This window comes from Thrips palmi, unplaced genomic scaffold, assembly GCF_012932325.1.
Source record: "Thrips palmi isolate BJ-2018 unplaced genomic scaffold, TpBJ-2018v1 HiC_scaffold_16, whole genome shotgun sequence".
Taxonomy (NCBI): domain Eukaryota; kingdom Metazoa; phylum Arthropoda; class Insecta; order Thysanoptera; family Thripidae; genus Thrips; species Thrips palmi.
The window spans coordinates 9,997,379-10,019,455 of record NW_023144625.1 but is presented as its reverse complement, the minus strand read 5'-3'; the positions used below and the strand labels follow the sequence as shown (position 1 = coordinate 10,019,455).

The following is a 22,077-nucleotide window of genomic DNA, read 5'->3' as shown; positions in this document are numbered from 1 at the left end:
CTACACTGCCGCTGCTATACTGCTGCTGCTGCTACACTGCCGCCGCTACACTGCTGCTGCTGCTACTCTGCTGCTGCTGCTACACTGCTGCTGCTACACTGCCGCTGCTACACTGCCGCTGCTACACTGCCGCTGCTGCTACACTGCTGCTGCTGCTACACTGCTGCTTCTGCTACATTGCTACTGCCGCCACCCGCTCAATGATTTAATGGCACAGTGAGCGGAGCGGGCAGCAGGACCATTATCGAAACACGGCGTGGCGTGGCGTGGCCCAGCCGTCATCTTAATTTCGGTCTGTCTGCCTGACGGTCCGTCCGTCCGTCCGTCCGTCCAGTGGCGCTGCACGCTGCGGCCCCGCTCCGGAAAGACGATCCATCGTTGTTGCGAGATGTTCCGGATTGCCTGTCGGTGCTGGCTATCGCGCTGGAAAAGCGGGGCCTGAGGGCCAGTCCAGGTCGGCCGGCCGGGAAAATTCTCTTTTTTCGCCGATCCTTACGGAGGGGAGGCGCATGGGAAGGGTACTGGCGGCAGAGCAATTATTTATGGAAGTCGTGCCGAGACTGGTAGACCGACCGGGTGACCCGGGGCGTGGTGGGGCCACTGCCTCACTGCCCGGCCTCAAGGCCCTGCAGGCGCTGCCCCGCCACTGTAATGTGTGGTGCATACCTCGCCCCGCCCCGCCCCGCCCCGCTGGCTGCGGGTCCACCTGAGCTACGGCACACGCTGCGAAGCATGCGGAGCAGTTGGCCGCCCGCACCCCGACCCTCGACCCCTTCGTCATCCCCCACCGTAAAAAAAGATGACTATTTTCGCACATTTTTATATGTGTTTGAATGAAACTGTTTGCGCTGTGGGGGACTGCCGCCGTCCATCGGGAGTCTTTTCCTCGTCGACTGTCACCGCCTGGACCGGCACGCCACCATAATGTGACGCGGAGAGTTTGTTTTCCGCACCCTCGTGGCGTGGGGCTCCGGTGTCACTCTGAGGACCGCCCCTGGGTGCGGGGGCACAGTGGGCCAGAAGACCGGTGGAGGCGGCCAAAACTCCAGACGCGTTTTCAGCGCCAGAGTCGCTAAATGGGACTGGAACCGAACGTGTGACCCCACCAATGGAATCCTCGTGCGGAGAGCAATCCATTGGTGGGGTCACACGTTCGGTTCGAGTCCTGTTTATTGACTCTGGAGCTCAAAACGCGTCTAGAGTTTTGGCCGCTTCCACCGGTCTTCTGGCCCACTGTTGGGGGGGCATCGTTTTGCGTGGCGCTGCAAGCTGCAAGCCATTGTGAACGACCCGACAATAGGCCTTCCGAGAAAGTGGTGCGTTCCGTTTGCCACTCTCTTCCCCCTCCCCCTTCCACCCTCCGCCACCAGCCGCCATGCATGATTCCACCTCGTCGCGTTTCTTGTCCAAGACCGTGCGTGCATTATTTGGACAAACGCGAGCCGAGTGCCGGTGAAACGGTGTAGGCGACGGCCCTGCCGTGACCCGTGCGAGTACACAGTGAGGGACCGGGGCACAGTGGGCCAGAAGACCGGTGGAGGCGGTCAAAATCGCGGACGCACGTTGAGCTCCAGAGTCGCTGAATGGGACTCGAACCGAACGTGTGACCCCACCAATGGATTGCTCTCCGAACGAGGAATCCATTGGTGGGGTCACACGCTCGGTTCGAGTCATGTTTGGCGACTCTGGACCTCAAAACGCGTCTAGAGTTTTGCCCGCCGGCGCCGGTCTTCTGGCTCACTGTTCGCGGGGGCGAATTGAGCCACTCGCGGCCACGCTCGCGGCCAAAGTGGCCGATGCTCCCGATGGTGCTCGCGACGTCGCCGGCCTTGAGCGTGATGTGGTTATCCGGGGAATGGACACGCTCATTTCATTTGGCCGCGGGCATCCGAAAGGGTGGCATTCCCGCTGGCCTGGAAGCGGCAGAGCATGATGAAAATACCATACTGGGCCGGGGAATCCGAACCACGCCCCGGCAATATGAAACATGACAGGCGTGACAGTGACGCGCACTGCAGCCGGCTCTCTCCCACTGCAGGCTCACTCCGAAGGGCGGTGTGGTCGCTCTCTGTCACTCTCGCGCCTCCATACGTGAGGCCGCGCGAGTGCGAGAGAGACAGAGCGGCGAAAGCACACTGTTCGGAATGAGGCTGAGCACCAAAACTCGCCCCATCCCCGCGTGGCATTCGCGCGAGCTCGCCATCCAATATCCCGCCAATGAGTGATTAACCAATATCCCCGACCGATGAGTGATTAACAGCGTAGTGGCCGCGCCGCACCGCGCCGCGCACTGTCGGCAGGCAAGGCAGGGCCGTGGGTATGGGCCGGGCCGTGCGAACGCCGATGACGCCACCACCAGGAAACATCACCAACGACCATGACGGCGACCACGACGGCGGCCACCACCATGGTCTCCATCGCGTCCACCACGGCGGCCCGCGGGTGGCGAAACGTCACATCGAGTTTTCCGCCAGCAGACGGACGATGTGTGGCGTGGCGTGGATCCTAGTTGTTTTATCTATTATTACCCCAGCACAGCGCCCCGGGCAGAGCTGGGGATCTATGGGTCCGTCTGTCTGTCTCTCTCACACACTCAGGCACACTTCTCCCTCTCCGCCCTCTCTTCCTCTCCCTGTCTCTCTCCCTCTCTCTCACACATACAGACACAAACGATGTGCCTCGTAATTGGAATAAGCAATTTGATCGCGCTGTTTTCGCTTTCCTTATTCATGCTTTCCGGTTCCGTTTCGGCCGCACGGTGCGATGCGCTGCCCCCCCCCCTTTCCCCTGCACTGCGAGGGAGGGGGAGGGGGGTCCTGGTGGCGGCGGTGCGCGCGGGATACACTCGATCGTCATAAACGTTGGAGGACCTGGCGGTGGCCGGCTTTTCTCCTGCTGTGTTTATCATGAGGCCAAGACGTGGCACGGCCCGCTGGCCGAATGGAATTTCCCCGTCCAGCAAAGCGAGTTGAGCGAAGCGCGCGCAGGGCTGTAAAAAGGCGCGGCGACCGGCGGCACGGCGGCGACCTTTCTGGCTGCCCTTTGTCTACCCAACCACCCTAATCAGACCGAAGGACGAAGGACACCGCGGCCATGCCGCGACCGCACCCCCAAATTTCCATTCGGCTTTCTGCGGTCGACGCCGCTTGTTGTTGTTCTTTTTTTTTTCGGCTTTCGCGCATTATTCATGACGGCCAGGCTAGCCGTCGAAGCGATGAGCGACAAGCCACTGGACAGCTGCGCGCTGAGCCTCGTCTGAGCGCGCTAGGCTCGCTAGGCTACCCAGAGTCTCGCCTCGGCCGGGTCGGTCGGCCAGTCGGCCGGGAGGGACGCTCTTGTCATGCGGGAATAGGAGGGACACTATGCTCCGGTTTTGGCTCTGAGACGGCGGCGGACCGGCGTCGATGCCCGTCGGAAGCGGGTATTTTCGTCGGTGGAAATGACCCGTGAGGGGTGGGAGGGAGACGGACCGACTGGCCGCCCTGTCGCCAGGAAGTGAGACGACTGCCACACTGTTCCAAAAGTAAATTCAAATCGACAAAAAATTTCGTTGAATCGACCAAACATTTTCGTCGTTTCAGGGTGTGACTATAAACGTTTTAGCCATTTCGTCTGAAAACTAGTCGAAATGACAAAATAACGTGCTCATTTCAAGCAACATTTAGCTCTTTTGACTTTAAAAAATCAGTCGAGTTAACAAAATTTTGGTCGATTCAACTAAAATTTAGTGACCCCGGGTAGTAACGACATTACATTTCTCTCGGTGCACGGTGGCCATGGCCGCCACGGCGCACCGCAGCGAATCAGCAGCAGACTGATTCCGAGAGTCGCTATTTCGTCGCTCTGTCTCTCTCGCACCCGCACGGGACGCCCCATGAATGCGAGAGGGACAGAGCGACGAAAACGACTCTCGGAATCAGTCCTCAGCCGAAGCCGCAGGCGGAAATCCCGGTCGTGGCGCCTTGAGAGCCTTGAGGCCGTGGGGCCCAGGGACTCCAGCGCCTCTTGCGGCCGGCCCGGGAGTTCCTGACGCAATTAGCTTGACGGGGGGCAAGGCTGGGGGGGGGGGGGGCTTCCCCGCGTCGTCTTCTTTTCCCTTTTGCAATTCATAGTCGTCGTTGAGCGAAGTGGCGACTCCGCAGGGGCTTGTCAGCGAGACTATGGGAGAGAGGGGGGGGGGGGCGTGAACGGCAGCGGACGGCTGCGCGGTGGATGAGAATACGCATCAAAGGCCGCGCCCGGCGCGCCTTGACAATGACTCGGAGGAATCGCCCCGTCTTGGCGAGAGAGAGAGAGAGAGAGAGAGAGAGAGAGAGAGAGAGAGCAGGCTGCTGCTGCTGCTGCTACTGGAAGTCCCACCCACACGGGAGGACCTATGAGCCGGAGAGAGCCAGGAGATGATGCTTGGTAGATTCGCTTGCCTCTCGAGACATGTCCCTCCTCCCATTCCATTCTCGCACGCACGGCTATCGGCATACAGCATCGCAGCGGGAGGTGTCTACGAGAGTACCTTTATTTTTCAGTTTTCTTCAGTATTGTGCGACCGGGTGCCTTTTTGTTTTTTGAGAAATTGCACGGCCGCCACGCCACTGCAAGGCGGTACAGCTGAGCTGGCTTTGTCACTGTGTCGCCGCGGGGGTTTCTGGCCACGCCACGCCACTGCGCGCTGGCCGCCCAAGCCGCTGGAGTGACGAGGTACCATTTTTTTCCGTCCCGCACTGACAAATGGAAGTTGTGCTCCCGCTTGGGCCGCTTCGGCCGCTTCAAGTCTACGGATGCCAATCGGGTCCGGCGTCGTCCGTCTCTCTCGCTCCGACGGACAATCGATGACCGGCGTCTCGCTCCGCCCCGCCGTGGCTAGTGACCGGCCAGAAGATCGTCCAAAACTCTAGACGCGTTTTGAGCTCCAGCGTCGCTAAATGGGACTCGAACCGAACGTGTGACCCCACCAATGGATTCCTCGTTCGGAGAGCAATCCATTGGTGGGGTCACACGTTCGGTTCGAGTCCCATTTAGCGACTCTGGAGCTCAAAACGCTTCTTGAGTTTTGTCCGCCTGCACTGGTCTTCTGGCCCACTGTGCGCCGGGACTCTCCGGCGGAGGCGGTGACGCCGGTAAAAAAGATGGAAATGCGAGCTGAGCGGGATGGAAGGTACATTTGCATTTGTCTCCGCGCTGCGCGGGGTGTTCCGGGGCGTTCCGGGGCGTTCCGGGGCGTTCAACGGCGTTCTGAATGGAATACCTTGTAAAATTCGAATCTGTCGCCGCCAGGCGGCGTTCCAAATGGATGGGTAAATTTGTATCCGTCGACGTAAGGGCGTTCCAGGGTGTTCCCCGGCGTTCTGGGGCTTTCGAGATGGAATGAATTGGTAGATTTGCATCCGTCGCGGCGGCGCGGCGCGGGGCGGGGCGGAGCGTTCCGCTCGGCGCGCCGCCTGCCGGGGTGCGCGTCGCCGCGTGTCGCGTGCCGCCGAGTCGCGGGGGATGATCCCCTAAGTGGCTTGGGGCGCCACGGCCGCCACGTCGACGTCGTCGGCCACGGAGACGTAATGAGTGCGGCTAATAGTCTGCCGACCAAAACTTGGTAATTCGCTTGTAAGGCGGGACAAGTGGCGCAGCCAGCCAAACTATCTAAGCGGCTCTGCCGCCATGCCTGGCCTTGCCTTGTTAGCGCCGCGACGCCGTTTGACTGGTTTGACACCGCCTTGGCCTGCAGGGGCACCAGCGGCATCGACATCGACCTCCGCCGCGTGGACATCGACCAGTGCCCGCTGCCCGAGGGATCCACGCAGCTCAACATCTTCGCCGCCTCCGACAAGTGCAAGAAGCGGACCACTGAGGTGAGTCAAGCCCGACGTCTCTGCTTTCATGTCACACTCGTTCGATTGCACATCAAGGGTCATACCTAATTTTGGGGCCCGTCTCAATCAAATGAACGAAAATCCTTGAAAAACGATATCCGCGGTTGGGTATTTGAACCCGGGTTCTTCGGTTTTGCAGTGCGCGCCCATCGCCGGGCTGGGCTTTCGCCGTGGCTCCTACCTGTGCGTCTGCAAGCCGGGCTTCTACTTCCCGGACACGCAGAGCAGCCAGCGCGCCTTCAACGGCAACCACATCGAGGAGGAGTACGAGAAACTCATCATGGTGAGTACCGCCGGCAAGCCGGGGCCTCAGCCGGGGCAGTGCGCCGCCGCCAGCGCCGCGCCTTTCAACGCGGAGGCTTACGACAGCCCGACCGCATGCGCCACAAAATTTGCATGAAAAGACAGAAAGCAGTTTTAGCCTCGTTTTCACACACGACTGCGGCCCGCGGTGTTATTATTTTCTGGTCAGCAGTTTAGCCAGTGGCGCGGCGTGCGTGCTGCGGCAGCACACCCACGCCAGCGCGGCCAGCGTCAACGAGTGTTTCGCTGACGGCGAGCGTTCGTGCCGGGTTCGCTCGCTGCGGTCCCCCTCCCCTCGCTACCCTTGCTGCCCGCCCTGCTGCCCGCCCTACCGGTGGCCCGGCGAGAAACTGGAGGTGGTTCCCGTATGCATGCACATGCGAAATTAGCGGACAATTAGAAGAAAATGGGGCTGCCTTCCGTGCGGCGGGGGCGTGGCGGGGCGTGGCGGGGTGCGGGGCCTGGGCTGCGGCGGCACCGCGCCCTCGTTGGGGTAGGCCAGGGCCAGGGTGGGGCCGGGCGAGGGTGAGGGGAAGGCGACGCCCGTTTTTCTGTTTGTATGCTTTATCTGGCTTCGCGCCGCCAGGGGCGCGGCCCCCCTCCTCCCTGACCCCCAGCTTGACGTTCAGCGTGCCGGGAAGGGCGCGCCGCGTCCCCCGCGCGCGGATCGGCGGCCCACAGTGCCGATGTGCCGATGTGCTCCGCGACGAGCAGCGCGTCGCCCCGGGCAGCGCGGCAGCGGACTGATTCCGAGAGTCGTTTCCGTCGCTCTGTCTCTCTCGCAGTCATTGGGCGTCCCGTATAGGCGCGACAGAGACGGCGCGACGCGAACGACCCTCGGAATCAGTCCGCAGCAGCAGCAGGCATCGGAGGCATGCTCTGGTAATTGGTGCGCGCGGCACGACTTGTTTCTGCTCAACTTGCTTCGACTGTTATTCACTCCAGCGTCGCGGCACGGCGCTGCCCGCGTCGCCGCGTCGCCGGGCGACGCTCCACAGACTTTTCGCCTCCAGCAGAACTTTGGGCTCGGGCTAAAGCTGGTCCTTGTCCTGCAGGGCGGGCCGGGCCGGCCCGGTGCCAGCTGGCGGCCCGCTGGCGGGACGACCACTCTTGTTTAATAACTCTTCTCCTCTCGAATCCCGGTCGAAAGTCCCACACTCCTCCTCCTTCTTTTCTTGTCCTCCGCCGTCGTTATGCGGTGAAAGGGCTGCCAGCTCGGCCGCGCCGCCGCGTGCCGCAGAGTGATTCCGCGAGTCGTCGCTCCGTCTCTCTCGCACTCGCGGCGCGTGCCGTGTTGGTGCGAGAGAGACGGAGCGACGGGAACGACTCCCGGAGTGAGGTGGCCGTCGCACAGTGGGCCAGAAGACCGGTGGAGGCGGTCAAAACCCAGGATGCGTTTTGAGCTCCAGAGTCGCTAAATGGGACTAGAACCGAACGTGTGACCCCACCAATGGATTCCTCGTTCGGAGAGCAATCCATTGGTGGGGTCACACGTTCGATTCGAGTCCCATTTAGCGACACTGGAGCTCAAAACGCGTCTAGAGTTTTGGCCGCCTCCACCGGTCTTCTGGCCCACTGTGCGGGGGAAGCCTCAAGGCGCGCCGCCGCGCATTCCGGCCATTCCGAGCGATTCGAGATTAATTAACGAAACAGTCGTCAGCACACCTCAGCGCGCCCATCAGCGACCACTCTGCCGCGTTCATTGTCCCCGCCGTGCCGTCTCGGCTCGGCTCGGCACCGCGGTCCTTCTTCCCTTTTCATTTCGCCCGTCAGAACGCGCATGGCGCAGGACCGTCCGAAAAAAGAAACAATTGAAAGGACGAGGAGTCTGCCATTTTTATGTTACTGTTTTAATCATTTTTTTCTCAGTTGTCTCTCCTGCGGCGCTACCACTTGAGCTTGAACGTGCCGCAAAGTGAGTGCACTTTGCCGCATATAGTGTCGGGTTTCGCGCGCGCCTCCCTGGACGGCCTCCCCGGACGGCCTCCCCGGAGAGCTTCCGCGCCGCAGCGGCGGTACGTGGTACCCGGCCGCGCAGCGCCAGTGTAGCGGAAGCGTAGCGCACTCGGCAAACAAACCCAAACTAATGGCGTACTCGTTACTATCGGCAGCCGCGGTGGTATATTCGCAGGATACGCGCGCTGGGCGAGCCGGGCCCAGGCGCAGCGCGCGCTGCGGATCCTTGACGGCGTCGTATCGCATCGCGGCAGAGATACGCCACGGCCGCGCCACTGCCGGCACTGCCTGGAGTCACGAAGGCCCCGCCGCCGCGCCGCCCCGCCCGGGAGTGCCCTATTTCATTGCACGGTGATTTAAGCGCCTCGCCTGACCCCGCGGGTCGCTGAGGCTGCCGAGCCGTGCGGGCCGTGCGGGGCGCACCTTAAATCCGAAGCTATTCCTACCGCCGCGCCCCGCCGCGCCCCGCCCCACCCCGCCCCACCCCGCGCCGCCCCGCCCCACCCCGCCCCACCCCGCCCCCCCCGCCCCACCCCGCCCCACCCCGCCCCACCCCGCCCCACCCCGCCCCGCGCCGCCCCACCCCGCCCCGCCCCGTTCCTGCCCCTTTTTTCTTGCCCCCCGCCAAGGCTGCTCATCCGTGGCTCCCACTTCCATTCTCCTGCCTCCCATATTTCGCCCTGCTAAGCTGCTAGGCCGGTATGAGAAATACCGCGGGCTGCCGCGCCGCGACTCTGGCTGCCGGCGGCGTCCTCCAGAGAGATCCCCCTGGCCGCCGCCGGCCGTAAGCAAGGCCGTGAACCGGCGGCGGTACGTAAAAGAAAAAAAGAGCAACTTTTAACACCCTTTTAAACTTGTTATGAAGGCAGTGCGTTTTTCGAGTCGGCCTCGGGTCCTCTCGTTCCAGCTACACAGGGCTTTCGAGCGACGGCCTTCGAGCAGGGGTTTGCTGGGCTTTCCTGCGCGGCTTTCCGACGTGTATCCACCTCGGCCGAGTGGCGTGCCTGCTGCATGTAGATGGGCTGGCTTTGTCAGTTCCAGACCCGAATAAAGATCGGCAAATCTTATTGAGATTCGCTCGCGGCCCTGGCCTGCCTGCCTGCCTGACTGACTGACTGACTGACTGACTGACTGACTGACTGACTGACTGACTGACTGACTGACTGACTGACTGACTGACTGACTGACTGACTGACTGACTGACTGACTGACTGACTGACTGACTGACTGACTGACTGACTGACTGACTGACTGACTGGGCGTCAGGCCGCCAGCTCGGTCCGCGCGGCCGTGCCTGGGCCTGGCCATGCTGGCCGTGCCGTGCTGGCCGTGCCGCCGCGCGCCGCCGTATGGAAAATCGCTGCGACGTGTGTGGGCGGTGCGCGCTGCGGTGGGCGACACCGGGTTTAGTCGTCTTGTTTATTCGCCTGAGCAGCGATATTGCTCGCAAACAGACGACTGCGGTCCGCGCCCAGCGTCGCCCAGCCGCACGGAGAAAACACCAAAACAACAACAGCAAAAACAAGAAAGTCAGGGGAAAAGTCGATGTCGCTTTGCTTTGGGTTGGCGGCCTGGCACCGCCGCCCTGTGCCGGTGTAGTGGTCGCGATAAACTGTCGGGCGCTTTCGAAATGAATTCCCACCGCCGAGCTGGGCGCGCTGCGCTCGGGGGCTCCGAAATGACTGCGCCTCGCTACGCACAGTGGGCCAGACGATCGTGGAGGCGGCCAAAACTCAAGACGCGTTTTTAGCTCCAGAGTCGCTAAACAGGACTCGAACCGAACGTGTGACCCCACCAATGGATTGCTCTCCGAACGAGGAATCCATTGGTGGGGTCACACGTTCGGTTCGAGTACCATTTAGCGACTCTGGAGCTCAAAACGCGTCTAGAGGTTTGGCCGCCTCCACCGGCTTCTGGCCCACTGTGCTACGCCCCGCTCGGCCTGCCCCGCTCGGTCGCGATTCATCCTCCGCTTTAAAGTAATCAAGTGGCAAATGTTCCTCCCGAGCGCGGCGAGCGGAGCGAGCGGAGCCTCCTCGCGGCGTGTATCGAACGCCGCGTAAATCACAGCACCATAATCTTCATATCGGCCCTTCCGTCCGCGGCGCAGTCTCTCTCTCTCTCTCCCTCTCTCTCTCTCTCTCTCTCTCTCTCTCTCTCTCTCTCTCTCTCTCTCTCTCTCTCTCTCTCTCTCTCTCTCCTCTCCCTCTCTCTCTCTCCTCTCCTCTCTCCCTCTCTCCCTCCCTCTCTCCTCTCCCTCTCCTCTCCCTCCTCTCTCTCCCTCTCTCCCTCTCTCTCCCTCTCTCTCTCTCTCTCCCTCTCTCCCTCTCTCGTCCTCTCTCTTTCGCTCCCACTCCCTGGCAGGCGAGGGTGGCGGCGCGGTGCCGCCCTGATCAGACCGGGGCTCGGCCTGCTCGGCAGGCTTAATTAAAACGCCAAGGAAATGGGAGTGTCACTCGCGAAGCAATACGGGCAGCCGAATGAAGGCGCCAAATTATCTTCGCGGGTATTTAAATGAGCGCCGCGGCACGCCACGCCAACATAAATCTCCGACAATATAATCCAATAGTGGCGCTGTCGTCGTGGCGCGCGCGACGCCGCCGACGAGGCCATGTTGGGCCTCGTCGTCGCGGATCCGCCCCGCCACAGTGGGCCAGAAGACCGGTGGAAGCGGACAAAACTCTAGACGCGTTTTGAGCTCCAGAGTCGCTAAACGGGACTCGAACCGAACGTGTGACCCCACCAATGGATTGCTCTCCGAACGATGAATCCATTGGTGGGGTCACACGTTCAGTTCGAGTCCCATTAAGCGACTCTGGAGCTCAGAACGCGTCCTGGATTTTGAGCGCCTCCGCCGGTCTTCTGGCCCACTGTGCCCGCCCGGCCCCGCGCGGCCGCGTGACACGAGTCGCTTATTGCAATTAACTTGGCGCGGTGCTCCATGACTCGCGCGGCCCCCTGTCTTTGCCGCGGGGCGCGTCTCCGTCCTTTCTCATAAAGGCGAGTGACTGCGGCCGTAACGTCTTGCTCCGCACCTGCCCGTCCCGCCTGTCTCGCCTGTCCGCCCCGCCTCGCGCAGCCTCGCGCACCCAAATTATTCGCCAGCGTTGCCATCCACCGCTTGCGCGTGTTATGAAGTCTGGGTGGCGGTGCACCGCGGTGTGAGGCAGCCCGCCACGCCACGCCCCGCCCCGCCCCGCCCTTCCACGCCACGCCCCGCCACGCCCCGCCACGCCCCGCCACGCCCCGCCCCGCCACGCCCCATCGCATTCGCTTTCGTGCAATCGGGTGGCTGCGGGTGGCTGCGGCACGCCGCGCTGCGCAGAACGCAGCATCACTACAAGGTGGCCCCATCTGCGCCGCCTGCAACGCCCTGCACTGCAAGGCCCTGCTGGCCCCCCGGGCCGCCCAATAAGCACGCCGAGTGCGCGCTGGTTAGGCGCCTCCCGAGACTGCCGGGCCAAAAGGTTGCCAAAAGGAATGGCATAGGGCTGTCGGTGGGAAGCTTGCTGAGCGTCTCCAATGACCCTCAATAGGATTGCCAAAGGAATGGCATAGGGCTGTCGAAAGCCTGGTCGGCAAAGGGCTGCCCGAGGTTCGCGGGCCGGAAGGGTCACCTGCATCCCGTGGCCGCACAGTGGGCCAGAAGACCGCTGCAGGCGGTCGAAATCCCGAACGCGTTTTGAGCTCCAGAGTCGCTAAGTGGGACTCGAACCGAACCTGTGACCCCACCAATGGATTCCTCGTTCGGAGAGCAATCCATTGGTTGGGTCGCACGTTCGGTTCTAGTCTTCTGGCCCACTGTGGGCCGCCAGAGGGCTACCCAAAGTGCCTCCAAAGGACTGCGCCGGGCTTTGCTAGTGTCGCGGTCGCCGATGACCTTTGCCCGCTCCCCGCAGGACAGTCCGGGACGCAAGCAGGGCGTCTCGCCTCGCCTCCTCTCGCGCCTCGCCGCAGCGGGACGGCTCCCTGGCGGGGTTTAAAACTCGGGGAGTCCTCGCCAGATGCAGCGCCCCGTCATCCCGCCAAGGCCAAGCACTTGGACGCGGCGACGGCGTGCAGCATGGCGTGGAGCATGGCGTGGAGCATGGCGTGGAGCATGGCGTGGAGCATGGCGTGGAGCATGGCGTGGAGCATGGCAAGGCGCATTGCCACGCCAGCGGAGTCCCTTCGCGAGGCTGTGTGCCCCGCCCCGCCACGCCCCGCCCCGCCGCCGTCAAGACACCCCGAACGACCTCGCGTCCCCGCCGGGCATCACGACTCAATCTGGCCGAGGCGGCGGGCACGCGTGGCAAGAAGGCGGAGTGGAAGGGCTGCTGTGAGGGAAGGGGGGGAGGGGGCACGGCCAGAAAAAGGACCCGTTTGCTTGGCGCTGCAAAACCGTGGGAGAGCGAGCCAGCCCGTAAGATGGGTATGCAAATAAGGGACGTATGAGAATAAATGAGTGCGGGGCGGGAGTGTGCAGCCGAGCGCGAGTCTCCGCCATTCCGCGCGAACGGCCTCTCTGCGTCGCTCTCGCACACTCGTGGCGCTCCGGGGTCGTGCGAGAGAGACAGGGCGACGGCCTGCAGTGGTGCGACGCAGCGGCGGCAACCCTTCTGCCGCAGCAGACTGATTCCTTGCTAAGGCCCGTGTCGTCGCTCTGTCTCTGTCGCCCCCGTGTGGCGTTCCGTAGCGGAGCGAGGGAGACAGCCACTGCTCGGCATCGCCCGGCAGCCACACAGTGGGCCCGAAGACCGGTGGAGCGGCCAAAACTCTAGGCGCGTTTTGAGCTCCAGAGTCGCTAAGGAGGACTCGAACCGAACGTGTGACCCCACCTTGGGATTGCTCTCCGAACGAGGAATCCATTGGTGGGGTCACACGCTCGGTTCGAGTCCCGTTCAGCGACTCTGGAGCTCAAAACGCGTCTAGAGTTTTGGCCGCTCCACCGGTCTTCTGGCCCACAGTGAGCCACCAGGGCCTCCTCGAGGCGGTCTGGCCCGCGGCAGTGAGACAAGAGGGGCCAATACTGTCGGAATGAAGGCGAGGCGCCACAGGTCCGAGCCCTCCAGCCGCCAGCAGCCAGCTTCCAGGCCACAGCGCCACAGCCAGCAGCATAATACACTCCATATCCTTCCCCAGAGCCGCGCCGAGCCGCGCCGAGCCGCGCGCGCGGCCAGCTTAAACCGTGTTGCCAATTTCGCGCCACCGCGCCCCCGGGAGGCGGTAGCAGGCCGAGAGGCCGCGGCCCCGGACCGGAGTCTCGACGGCGTGCTCAGCGGGGCGCGCGGTTTCGGCGGGCCTCCGCACCGATCACGACCTTCTCGGCGCGGACAAGGTCGCGTGCCGCTACACGCGAAGAAGTATGCAATCACCACGCGTGTGGATAATCGGACGCGACTTGCCCTCGGCTGCGCGAAGCTGTGCGGCACTGTGCGACGTACAGTGTGCGTGGCGACTTGGTGAGTGTGGGCGCGCTCACGCATGTCGTCCCTCCCGCCCCCCGTTCCTTGAAAGGAGACGCGTAGCGGGTGGCGGCGAAGGCAGGCGGCCGCGGCCGGGCCAAGGTGAGATTGCTTTCGGATCTGTCTATAATATATAATCCGGCCGTCCGCGCTCCGCGCTCACGCGCTCACGCGCTCCTCCCCAGCATGGCTGCCGCCGCTCCACAGTGGGCCAGCAGACCGGTGGAGGCGGGCAAAATCCCGCACGCGTTTTGAGCTCCAGAGTCGCTAAATGGGACTCGAACCGAACGTGTGACCCCACCCATGGATTGCTCTCCGAACGAGGAATCCATTGGTGGTGTCACACGTTCGGTTCGAGGCCTGTTTAGCGACTCTGGAGCTCAAAACACGTCTAGAGTTTTGTGCGCCTCAGCCGGTCTTCTGGCCCACTGTGCGCTCCGCGCGGCTCCCAGCCCGTTATTCGCAGCACAGGTGAAATTGCCCGCCCGTTTCGCCGCGCTGATGAGTTGTGATAAAGTAGGGCCGCCGCGTGAGGCCCGTGGAGCGCGGGGGGAAAAATGGCGGAAAAAAGAGTGAAGAAAGGCGTCAAGTTGAGCAGCATACGGTATCGATGTGCGCGTTGGCCCCGCCGCGCCCCGCCCGCCCCCCGCCCCGCCCCGCGGGCGTGCTGTCGCCGTAATGGGCCCACCCCACGTGCCGCGAGCCCCGGAAGGGAAATATGGAGACGGAATGGACGGCACGTAACCAGTCCGGCACAAAGTTCGCTCTTTAAAAGTTGCCGCAGACGCATGGGGCACGGGGCCGCACGGGGCCGCGGGTCCCCACGACGCGACGGCCGACCCGGAGCCGAACGGGAACCCCTCCCCGCGGACACTTTTCCTCTCCACGCCGTTCCAGAAACTGAGAAGCGTTTATTTGATTTTGGTCTTGTTGTTGTTGTTGTTGTTGTTGTTGTTGTTCACTCTAAATGTCTTACGAAGAAATTTCCCATAATACGAAGAAAATGGCGCAAGCATAGTACGAAGGTGTTTTTTCTTCGTATTACGAAGGTTTTTCTTTGTATCTTACAATGAAAAATCAGAAAAGATTCGTATTACGAAGAAATATTGCTTCGTATTATGCTTGCGCCGAATCCACTGTAACATACGAATAACATAGGTCAAATTTCATTGTAAGACATTTAGAGTGTTGTTGTTGTTGTTGTGTCAGTTCACTCAGCGTTTTGGTCCATTCACCTTTTCACCTCACTTTTTTAAACATTGTTTTTTTATTTAAGGTTTTTGTCGTTGTGCGTGTTTTGTGGTCTGCGCTGTGAGGATGTGTGCGAGCGCCCCGACTGACCCATCGTCTCCTTGTTGGTCCCCAGGGCACCGAGTCGTCGTACAAGAAGCCCGGCGCCTTCGAGTGCCTGCAGTGTGCCGAGGGGTGCGAGGTCTGCGAGGACGACCGGCCGTGCGTGGTGACGCTCAACTGGGCCATGCGCACCGCGCTGCTCGTCATCGTGTGCGTCATCATCCTGTGCCTGCCCGCCGTCGTGGTCTTCACCTGGAAGTACGGCCACGTCAAGGTCAGTATCGCAGCCTCGCGCGGTCCACAGTGGGCCAGAAGACCGGTGGAGGCGGACAAAACTCTAGACGCGTTTTGAGCTCCAGAGTGGCTAAATGGGACTCGAACCGAACGTGTGACCCCCACCAATGGATTGCTCTCCCAACGAGGAATCCATTGGTGGGGTCACACGTTCGGTTCGAGTCCCATTTAGCGACTCTGGAGCTCAAAACGCGTCCTGGGTTTTGACCACCTCCACCGGTCTTCTGGCCCACTGTGCGGCCGTGGAGAGGGGAAAAAAGGCAGAATCTTTGCACGGCGGCGGGTAATTTTTTGCTGTCAGACTCACTGGAAAGCGAATCCGGGGTGCGCGTTGGAAAAAAAATTCAGCGCGATCGAGCAGAGCCCCAGTGGCGCAGCGAGGTTTTCCGAGCGTCCTTTCGCGGCGCCGCCGACGCGGGCCGGGGTCTAACCCTTTTCCCTACGCCTCCGCACTCGGCTCGCTCACACGGGAACAAAAAAAATCAAAGTTTTCTCCGCGACGTCGGCCTCGCGCGTCATAATAAATCTGGCGAATTTGCGTGGGTGGCCGCGGTCTGGGAGGGGGCGGGGGAGGGTGGCACTGGGCCCCGCGGGGTGGCCCGCCATTGGCCACGTGCCCACCGGCCGCTGTCCCCTCTATCGCCCGCGCGTCCGTCTATAAACGCCGCCAATGATTCTCTGTTTTACTCGCCGCGGCCCGCTGCGGTCATCGATTTCGGAGCGCGCTTCAGTCCGGCGGGCCTCGACGGCGACGGCCTCCTCGGGGTGCTAGTGCGGCGGGGAGCGCCGTGTTGCAGTGCAGGCGGGCATGTGTCGGGCCCGAAATGGCATACTCTCATGTGTGATCTAGCCCTTAATGGTAATGGTAATGGGGAGCGCCGTGGCGGTAGGCAAAGCGCAGCGAAGCCGCGCACGCCCGTGCGGCGGGCTGCCTATCGTCCGTTCCGCGGGCGCCCTGCGCCTTGCGCCTTGCGGTTGCGGTTGCGGCCTCCGATGCCGCGGCAACTGATAGAGACGCCCTTGCTGCGGCCTGCTGGCCGCTTGGCCAAGGCCGGGCCGAGTCCAGGCAGAGGCCCGTGGCACGGCGTGTTGTCCGTGACCGGAAATGAGCGCTCAGCGCGAGGCCGGGCCTGGATCCGGTGACGGACGAGGCCTGGCTGGCCGAGGCCCCCGCCCCGCCCCCGGGGAGGGGCTTCCCCTCGCCGCGCCGCTCGCCCCGCTCGGACTATCAGTGTGCGCGTCACATATGCAAAATCCGGACTCTTTCTACCCTCCCCTTCGCTGTCGCTGTCATTGTCATTGCAGTGTAATGGGCCGTGCTCGGGCCAGGGTGTAGTGTAGCGGTGCACGCGGTGCACGTGGCGTGGGTACCGCGTGTGCGCCCAGATGGGGACTTGGCGGTGGCGGCGTGCCACGGCCTTGCAGTGCGGGCGACGCGAGGCCCACCACACTGGTGTGCCGTCTTACCCGCGCGTTCCGCTCGGTAACGGCGCGCGGCGCTGCGTGGCGCCGGCAGGACACTGATGCCGAGAGTCGCTTCCGTCGTCCTGTCTCTCTCGCACTCGCAGGGCGTCCCGTACAGGCGCGAGAGAGACAGAGCGACGGAAACGACTCTCGGGATCGGTCTGTAGCGTGGCAGCGGGCGGCCCTGGTGCGGCGGCAGCGGGCTGCTTCCGAACGGCGCCGTCTCTCTCGCACTCGCGGGGCGTTGCACACAGGTGCGAGAGAGACAGCGCGACGGAGCCGCCGTTCCGAATGAGGCTGCAGGGCGCGCAGGGCGGTGGCATGCACACCGAGTGCCGCAGAGTCGCGTGGAGAGGCGGGGCGGGGCGGGGCGGGGGGGGCGGGGCCGCGCACTGCGACACGGCGGACACGCCCTCGCCTCGATCGGAAGCAATACTGAGGAAGTGGCATCGAAGGCAGCAGGCGGCAGCAGGCAGAACGCCCTGGGCGCCTGCCCGCCCGCCCGCCCCGCCCCCCACACCCCGCCCCACCCCGCCCCACCCGCCCCACCACGCCACACCCCGCCCCACCACGCCCCCCCGCCCCACCCCGCCACGCCCCCGCACACCCCCCCCGCCACGCCACACCCCGCCCCACCACGCCACGCCCCGCCACGCCACACCCCGCCACACCCCGCCCCACCACGCCACGCCCGCCTCGCCCCGCCACGCCAATCCGTGACACGGACAGTCGCTTTCTCTCGAGACGCGGATGGAAGATGAGTGTTTTCTCGGGAACCGTTAGGGTTAGGCGCTGAGAAGCCCCCCCCCCCCTTTCCCTCACCTCGTCGCCCGAATCACGCGCGGGCCGCGTGGCTGCATAGCGGTGCCGGGGCCCCATTAAAGGGGCCGGCCGAATAATAAAATAGTGATGCACGGCCAAAGTTCCGCCGCTCGTTTACGTAATTTTTTAAATGAAAGAAGTGTTAACAGGGAGAATTTTTAATGGGTACTTTGTTGTTGGGTTTTATTTGCTTTCTTGCCCCCTACCCCTTTTTTTCGCGTGTACGACCGCCTCTCTTCATCAATCTTCCAAGTTTTTTCAGAACAGCAGGGAAATATTGCCTGGCGCGTTTCTCGCTTCGCGCCGCGTGGTCAGCCGGTTGGCGAATGTCCGCGGGAATGCCTGGCGGTGCCTGGGTCGCGCTAACGGGGATGATTTAGTGGTCCGGCCGCCTTGCGCCTTCGGCCGGCCCGCAGTGGGCCAGAAGACCGGTCAAAACTCTAGACGCGTTTTGAGCTGCAGAGTCGCTAAACAGGACTCAAACCGAACGTGTGACCCCACCAATGGATTACTCTCCGAACGAGGAATCCATTGGTGGGGTCACACGTTCGATTCGCTCCGTCTCTCTCGCACCCCTGCGGAACGCTCCACGAGTGCGAGGGAGACGGAGCGACGAACGCTGTCGCAATGAGCGTGGACCGCCCTTAACCGGACCGCGCCACCTGCGTGTCTTTTGCGGTGTGCGCGCGCCGCGGTGCGCCGCGGTGTGGGATTTGAACCATCGGGCTTTACTTGTTGTAGCTCCGGTTTCCAGTGTGCTCCCCTCGGCGGCGCTGCGGTGCGCGGCGGTGCTTGGCAAGCGCGACACGAGCCGGGAACTGACACGCTCGCCGACACTGTTACTGTCGAGCGATTCCGCCCGCCGCCCCTCGCTCCGTCTCTCTCGCACTCACGGGGCGTGCCGATGGGGTGCGAGAGAGACGGAGCGAGGAGTGCTGGTGGCGGGATCGCTCGGCCACGTACAAAGAGCACATCACAGTGTGGCGGTGCGCCGCTATATGCACTGGGCGGGGCGCGAGCGGCCCCAGCAGGCGTGCAAGGGACTGCCGCACTGCCAGCGCCAGGCTGCACCAGGCGCTCTCTCTCTCTCTCTCTCTCTCTCTCTCTCTCTCTCTCTCTCTCTCTCTCTCTCTCTCTCGCACTCATGGGGCGTCCGTGTGGGAGCGAGAGAGACAGAGCGACGGGGATCGCCGTGCAGGCCAGCGCCGGGCGGACAGCGGCGACAATTTTGCTCGCGCACCCCGCACCCCGTCCGGGGCAGCAATATCTGGGGCAGGGCTGGCAGGGCCTGGACTGCGCGGCCCGGGCGGTGAGGCTTGGCGACGACCGTCGCTGCGTCGCGGAGCTACATCGTGATGCTAAGCGGGCCGAGCGGCGTCCCCAGGGCGGCCGGGCCGGGGAGGCCAGCGAGGCCGGCGGGCCTTTCCTAATTGCCAGTAGGGACGTTCTAAATTCGGCGGGGCGAGGGAAGGCCAGTGGAGGCGAGGCGTGGTGCGAGACGCACGCTGGGGAATGTGTTTGATTCAGATGCAAATTGAAAGGTAAGTGGCTGCACCCTGCCCGGCCATGGCCTGGCCTCCCCCAAGGCTGCCTCCAGGCAGGAGCCTCTCCCCGTCTGTTTCTCCTCGCCACGCCTTGCCACGCCACGCCTCGCCACGCTTTGCCACACCTTGCCACGCCACGCCTTGCCACGCGCGCCCCTGCCAAAGGATCCTCTCAAATCGGAGCCTGCCGCACGCCGCCCCGCCGCGCACGCGAACCGGCCTTGTTTCTACTCCAGCCTCCTACTCCAGCTTGCTAGCTCCCGCTTGACTCAGATTCCGTCCCGCTTCCCGCCTCATTCCTTCATCAGTGGGCTTCAGTGGACTCGCTCCGCCTGGGGTAAAGCCGTCTGGTGCGAGCTTTTTTTCATGTTTTTCTATTTTACTATTTTTTTTAAGTTCTCTTTTTTTTGTGTTTTACTATTTTTCCCAGCGTTGGCATTGTAGCGACGCCAGGCGGTTGACCTGGATGTGTATGTGTGTGTGTGTGTGTGTGTGGGAGTGTGTGTGCTCGGGGACTAACTAAAGGGGACGCCATCCTTGTCGTCTGCAAGCCCTTTAATAAGAGTTTATGACTAGGTTTGGCTACCGACTACATTACGCCGGGGAGGTACGGTACCCACTCTTGGCACCCCTCGCGCACCGCGCGCCGACCCAAGTGCTTTTCCTGTTCGCCCCCGCCACCGCTTCCATCTACAGCGCCGCCTCCAGCGCCACCCTCACCTCCAGCACCACCTCCAGTGCCACCTCCAGCACCACCTCCAGCGCCACCTCCAGTACCACCTCCAGTACCACCTCCAGCGCCACCTCCAGTACCACCTCCAGCGCCACCTCCAGTACCACCTCCAGCGCCACCTTCAGTACCACCCCAGTACCACCTCCAGCGCCAACTCCAGTACCACCTCCAGTACCACCTCCAGCACCACCTCCAGCACCACCTCCAGCACCACCTCCAGCGCCACCTCCAGCACCACCTCCAGCACCACCTCCAGCACCACCTCCAGCACCACCTCCAGCACCACCTCCAGCACCACCTCCAGCACCACCTCCAGCGCCACCTCCAGCACCACCTCCAGCACCACCTCCAGCACCACCTCCAGCACCGCCTCCAGCATCGCCGGCGACGACGGCGCCGAGACCTGCTCGTTACCTTCATGGAGTGCTGCGCTAAACGTGCGATGCAAGCGTGCGCACGTTAAAAGAAGAAAAAAAGTCAGAGGAATAATATCTACCAATTTGTGTTCGCAGGTGGTGCGCGCGGCCAGCCCGGTGCTGCTGCGCGTCATCGCGCTGGGGGCCTTCTTCATCTACTGCACGGTGAGTCCCGAATGTGGAGAGCACCGCCAATTGGCGCTGCCGCCTCAGCAGACTCGGCACAGCGTCTCTCTCGCACTCACGGCCCTCGCCCCAGAGGTCCGACAGAGACAGCAAATCAGTCTGCAGCCGGAACCGCTGCAGGCCGGAACCGGAAGCCAATCGCGCTGCCGCTGTAGCGCGTGTTTTCTTGCTGTTTTGTTGTTTTTTCGCGCGCGCGTTTTATTTTGTTTTCTCTTACTCTCTCTCTCTCTCTCTCTCTCTCTCTCTCTCTCTCTCTCTCTCTCTCTCTCTCTCTCTCTCTCTCTCTCGCCCACGCCCGCCCTTCGTTCCGCTTCCTTTGGGTGTCTTCTCGCTCGCGCGCCCCTCCAACTTGAAGCGCAAACAGCACGCCACGCCGCGGCAGCCAGCGGCAGCACGGCCCGTTGTTGGCATCCGGGGCACGTAGCACGCCGCGCCCTGTCGCTGTCGCCCCACCCCGCCCCGCCCCGCCTCGCCCCGCCCCGCCCCACCCCGCCCCACCCCGCCCCGCCCGCGCACGCCCGCGCACGCGCGCGCCGTATATGCAGCCGGCATAAGTACCTGACAACCGACTCCCCGATCTCAATTTGCCTTTTATTGGTTCGCCTTCCTGTTCTTGTTTGTTTCCGCTGTTTGTCAGTGGCGTGGTCCTTTCTTTTTTTCCTGTTGACCGAGATTTGTATCGTGCACAACCTGCATACGGGCGCAACTCGACTGTCAACCAAAAAAAAAAAAATTCTTGGAAATTCCCCCCAAAAAATCGGAGGAAAAATTCCCTGCGATCTTTGTCGATTTCAAACAACTGCAGCTTTACTTTGCGTTTCCATTATGCATTCATGCTTTTCCGATAGGTGTAGCACACAAATTCAATCCTTTTCAAAATTGAATCTGCCCGAAATTTCCGACAGAGCTTTAGAGGACACTTTCCATAATGTTCTATTTTACAGGATTTTTTTTTGTATTTTTAACAGTACGATCCAATAATTTTAAAATTTCTCAAACTTGGTCGTGTCTTGTGAATGTTGCAGAACATCGTGATGTACTTCGAGCCGCACGTGGTGACGTGCACGCTGCGGCTGTGGCTGCGCGAGATCGGCTTCTCGCTCACCTACGGCGCCCTCATGCTCAAGACCTGGAGGTGAGAGCGCGGCTCGTCCCTACGGCAGGCCGGCGCACAGTGGGCCAGAAGACCGGTGGAGGCGGCCAAAACTCTAGACGCTTTTTGAGCTCCAGAGTCGCTAAATGGGACTCGAACCGAACGTGTGACTCCACCAATGGACTGCTCTCAGAACGAGGAATCCATTGGTGGGGTCACACCTTCAGTTTGAGTCCCATTTAGCGTCTCTGCAGCTCAAAACGCGTCTAGAGTTTTGGCCGCCTCCACCGGTCTTCTGGCCCACTGTGCGGCGGGCCGGCGGGCCGGTGGGCCGGCATAGCAAGCCCCCCCGGGGGACGCTCGACGCACGAGCGGGGCACGTTAAAAATTCAGACAGGGAATCTGAGCCCGACGATGCCTGCGACTCTAGTTAAGGGAGAGGCCCGGTCGGGAGGAAGGCGCCACCTGCCTGGAACGCACGTGAAGTGAGCGGAGGGGGTGGGGGACGGGGGTAGTTCCGGAGCAGGGGAGGGTTATACTATTAGCTTGCGTTGGAATGGGGTAACAAGTTGCCTGGGCCCACACACACATCCACACACACACTCACACACACACTCACACACACGTCTAGAACACGTGTTCTCAGCAGGTACCGTGCACCGCTCCCA

At 62.4% G+C, this 22,077-nt stretch overlaps 1 protein-coding gene across 1 annotated transcript in view; it reads left to right on the top strand.

Annotated features, from left to right (window-relative positions):
- The window catches only part of LOC117642991 (probable G-protein coupled receptor 158), a 175,599-nt gene that overhangs the window by 140,309 nt on the left and 13,213 nt on the right, over positions 1 to 22,077 (top strand). The window contains exons 4-8 of the mRNA XM_034381628.1: positions 5,717 to 5,840; positions 6,001 to 6,144; positions 14,931 to 15,131; positions 20,227 to 20,295; positions 21,342 to 21,451. Coding sequence (XP_034237519.1) covers positions 5,717 to 5,840; positions 6,001 to 6,144; positions 14,931 to 15,131; positions 20,227 to 20,295; positions 21,342 to 21,451 — 648 coding nt within the window. The remainder of the gene's footprint in view (positions 1 to 5,716; positions 5,841 to 6,000; positions 6,145 to 14,930; positions 15,132 to 20,226; positions 20,296 to 21,341; positions 21,452 to 22,077) is intronic.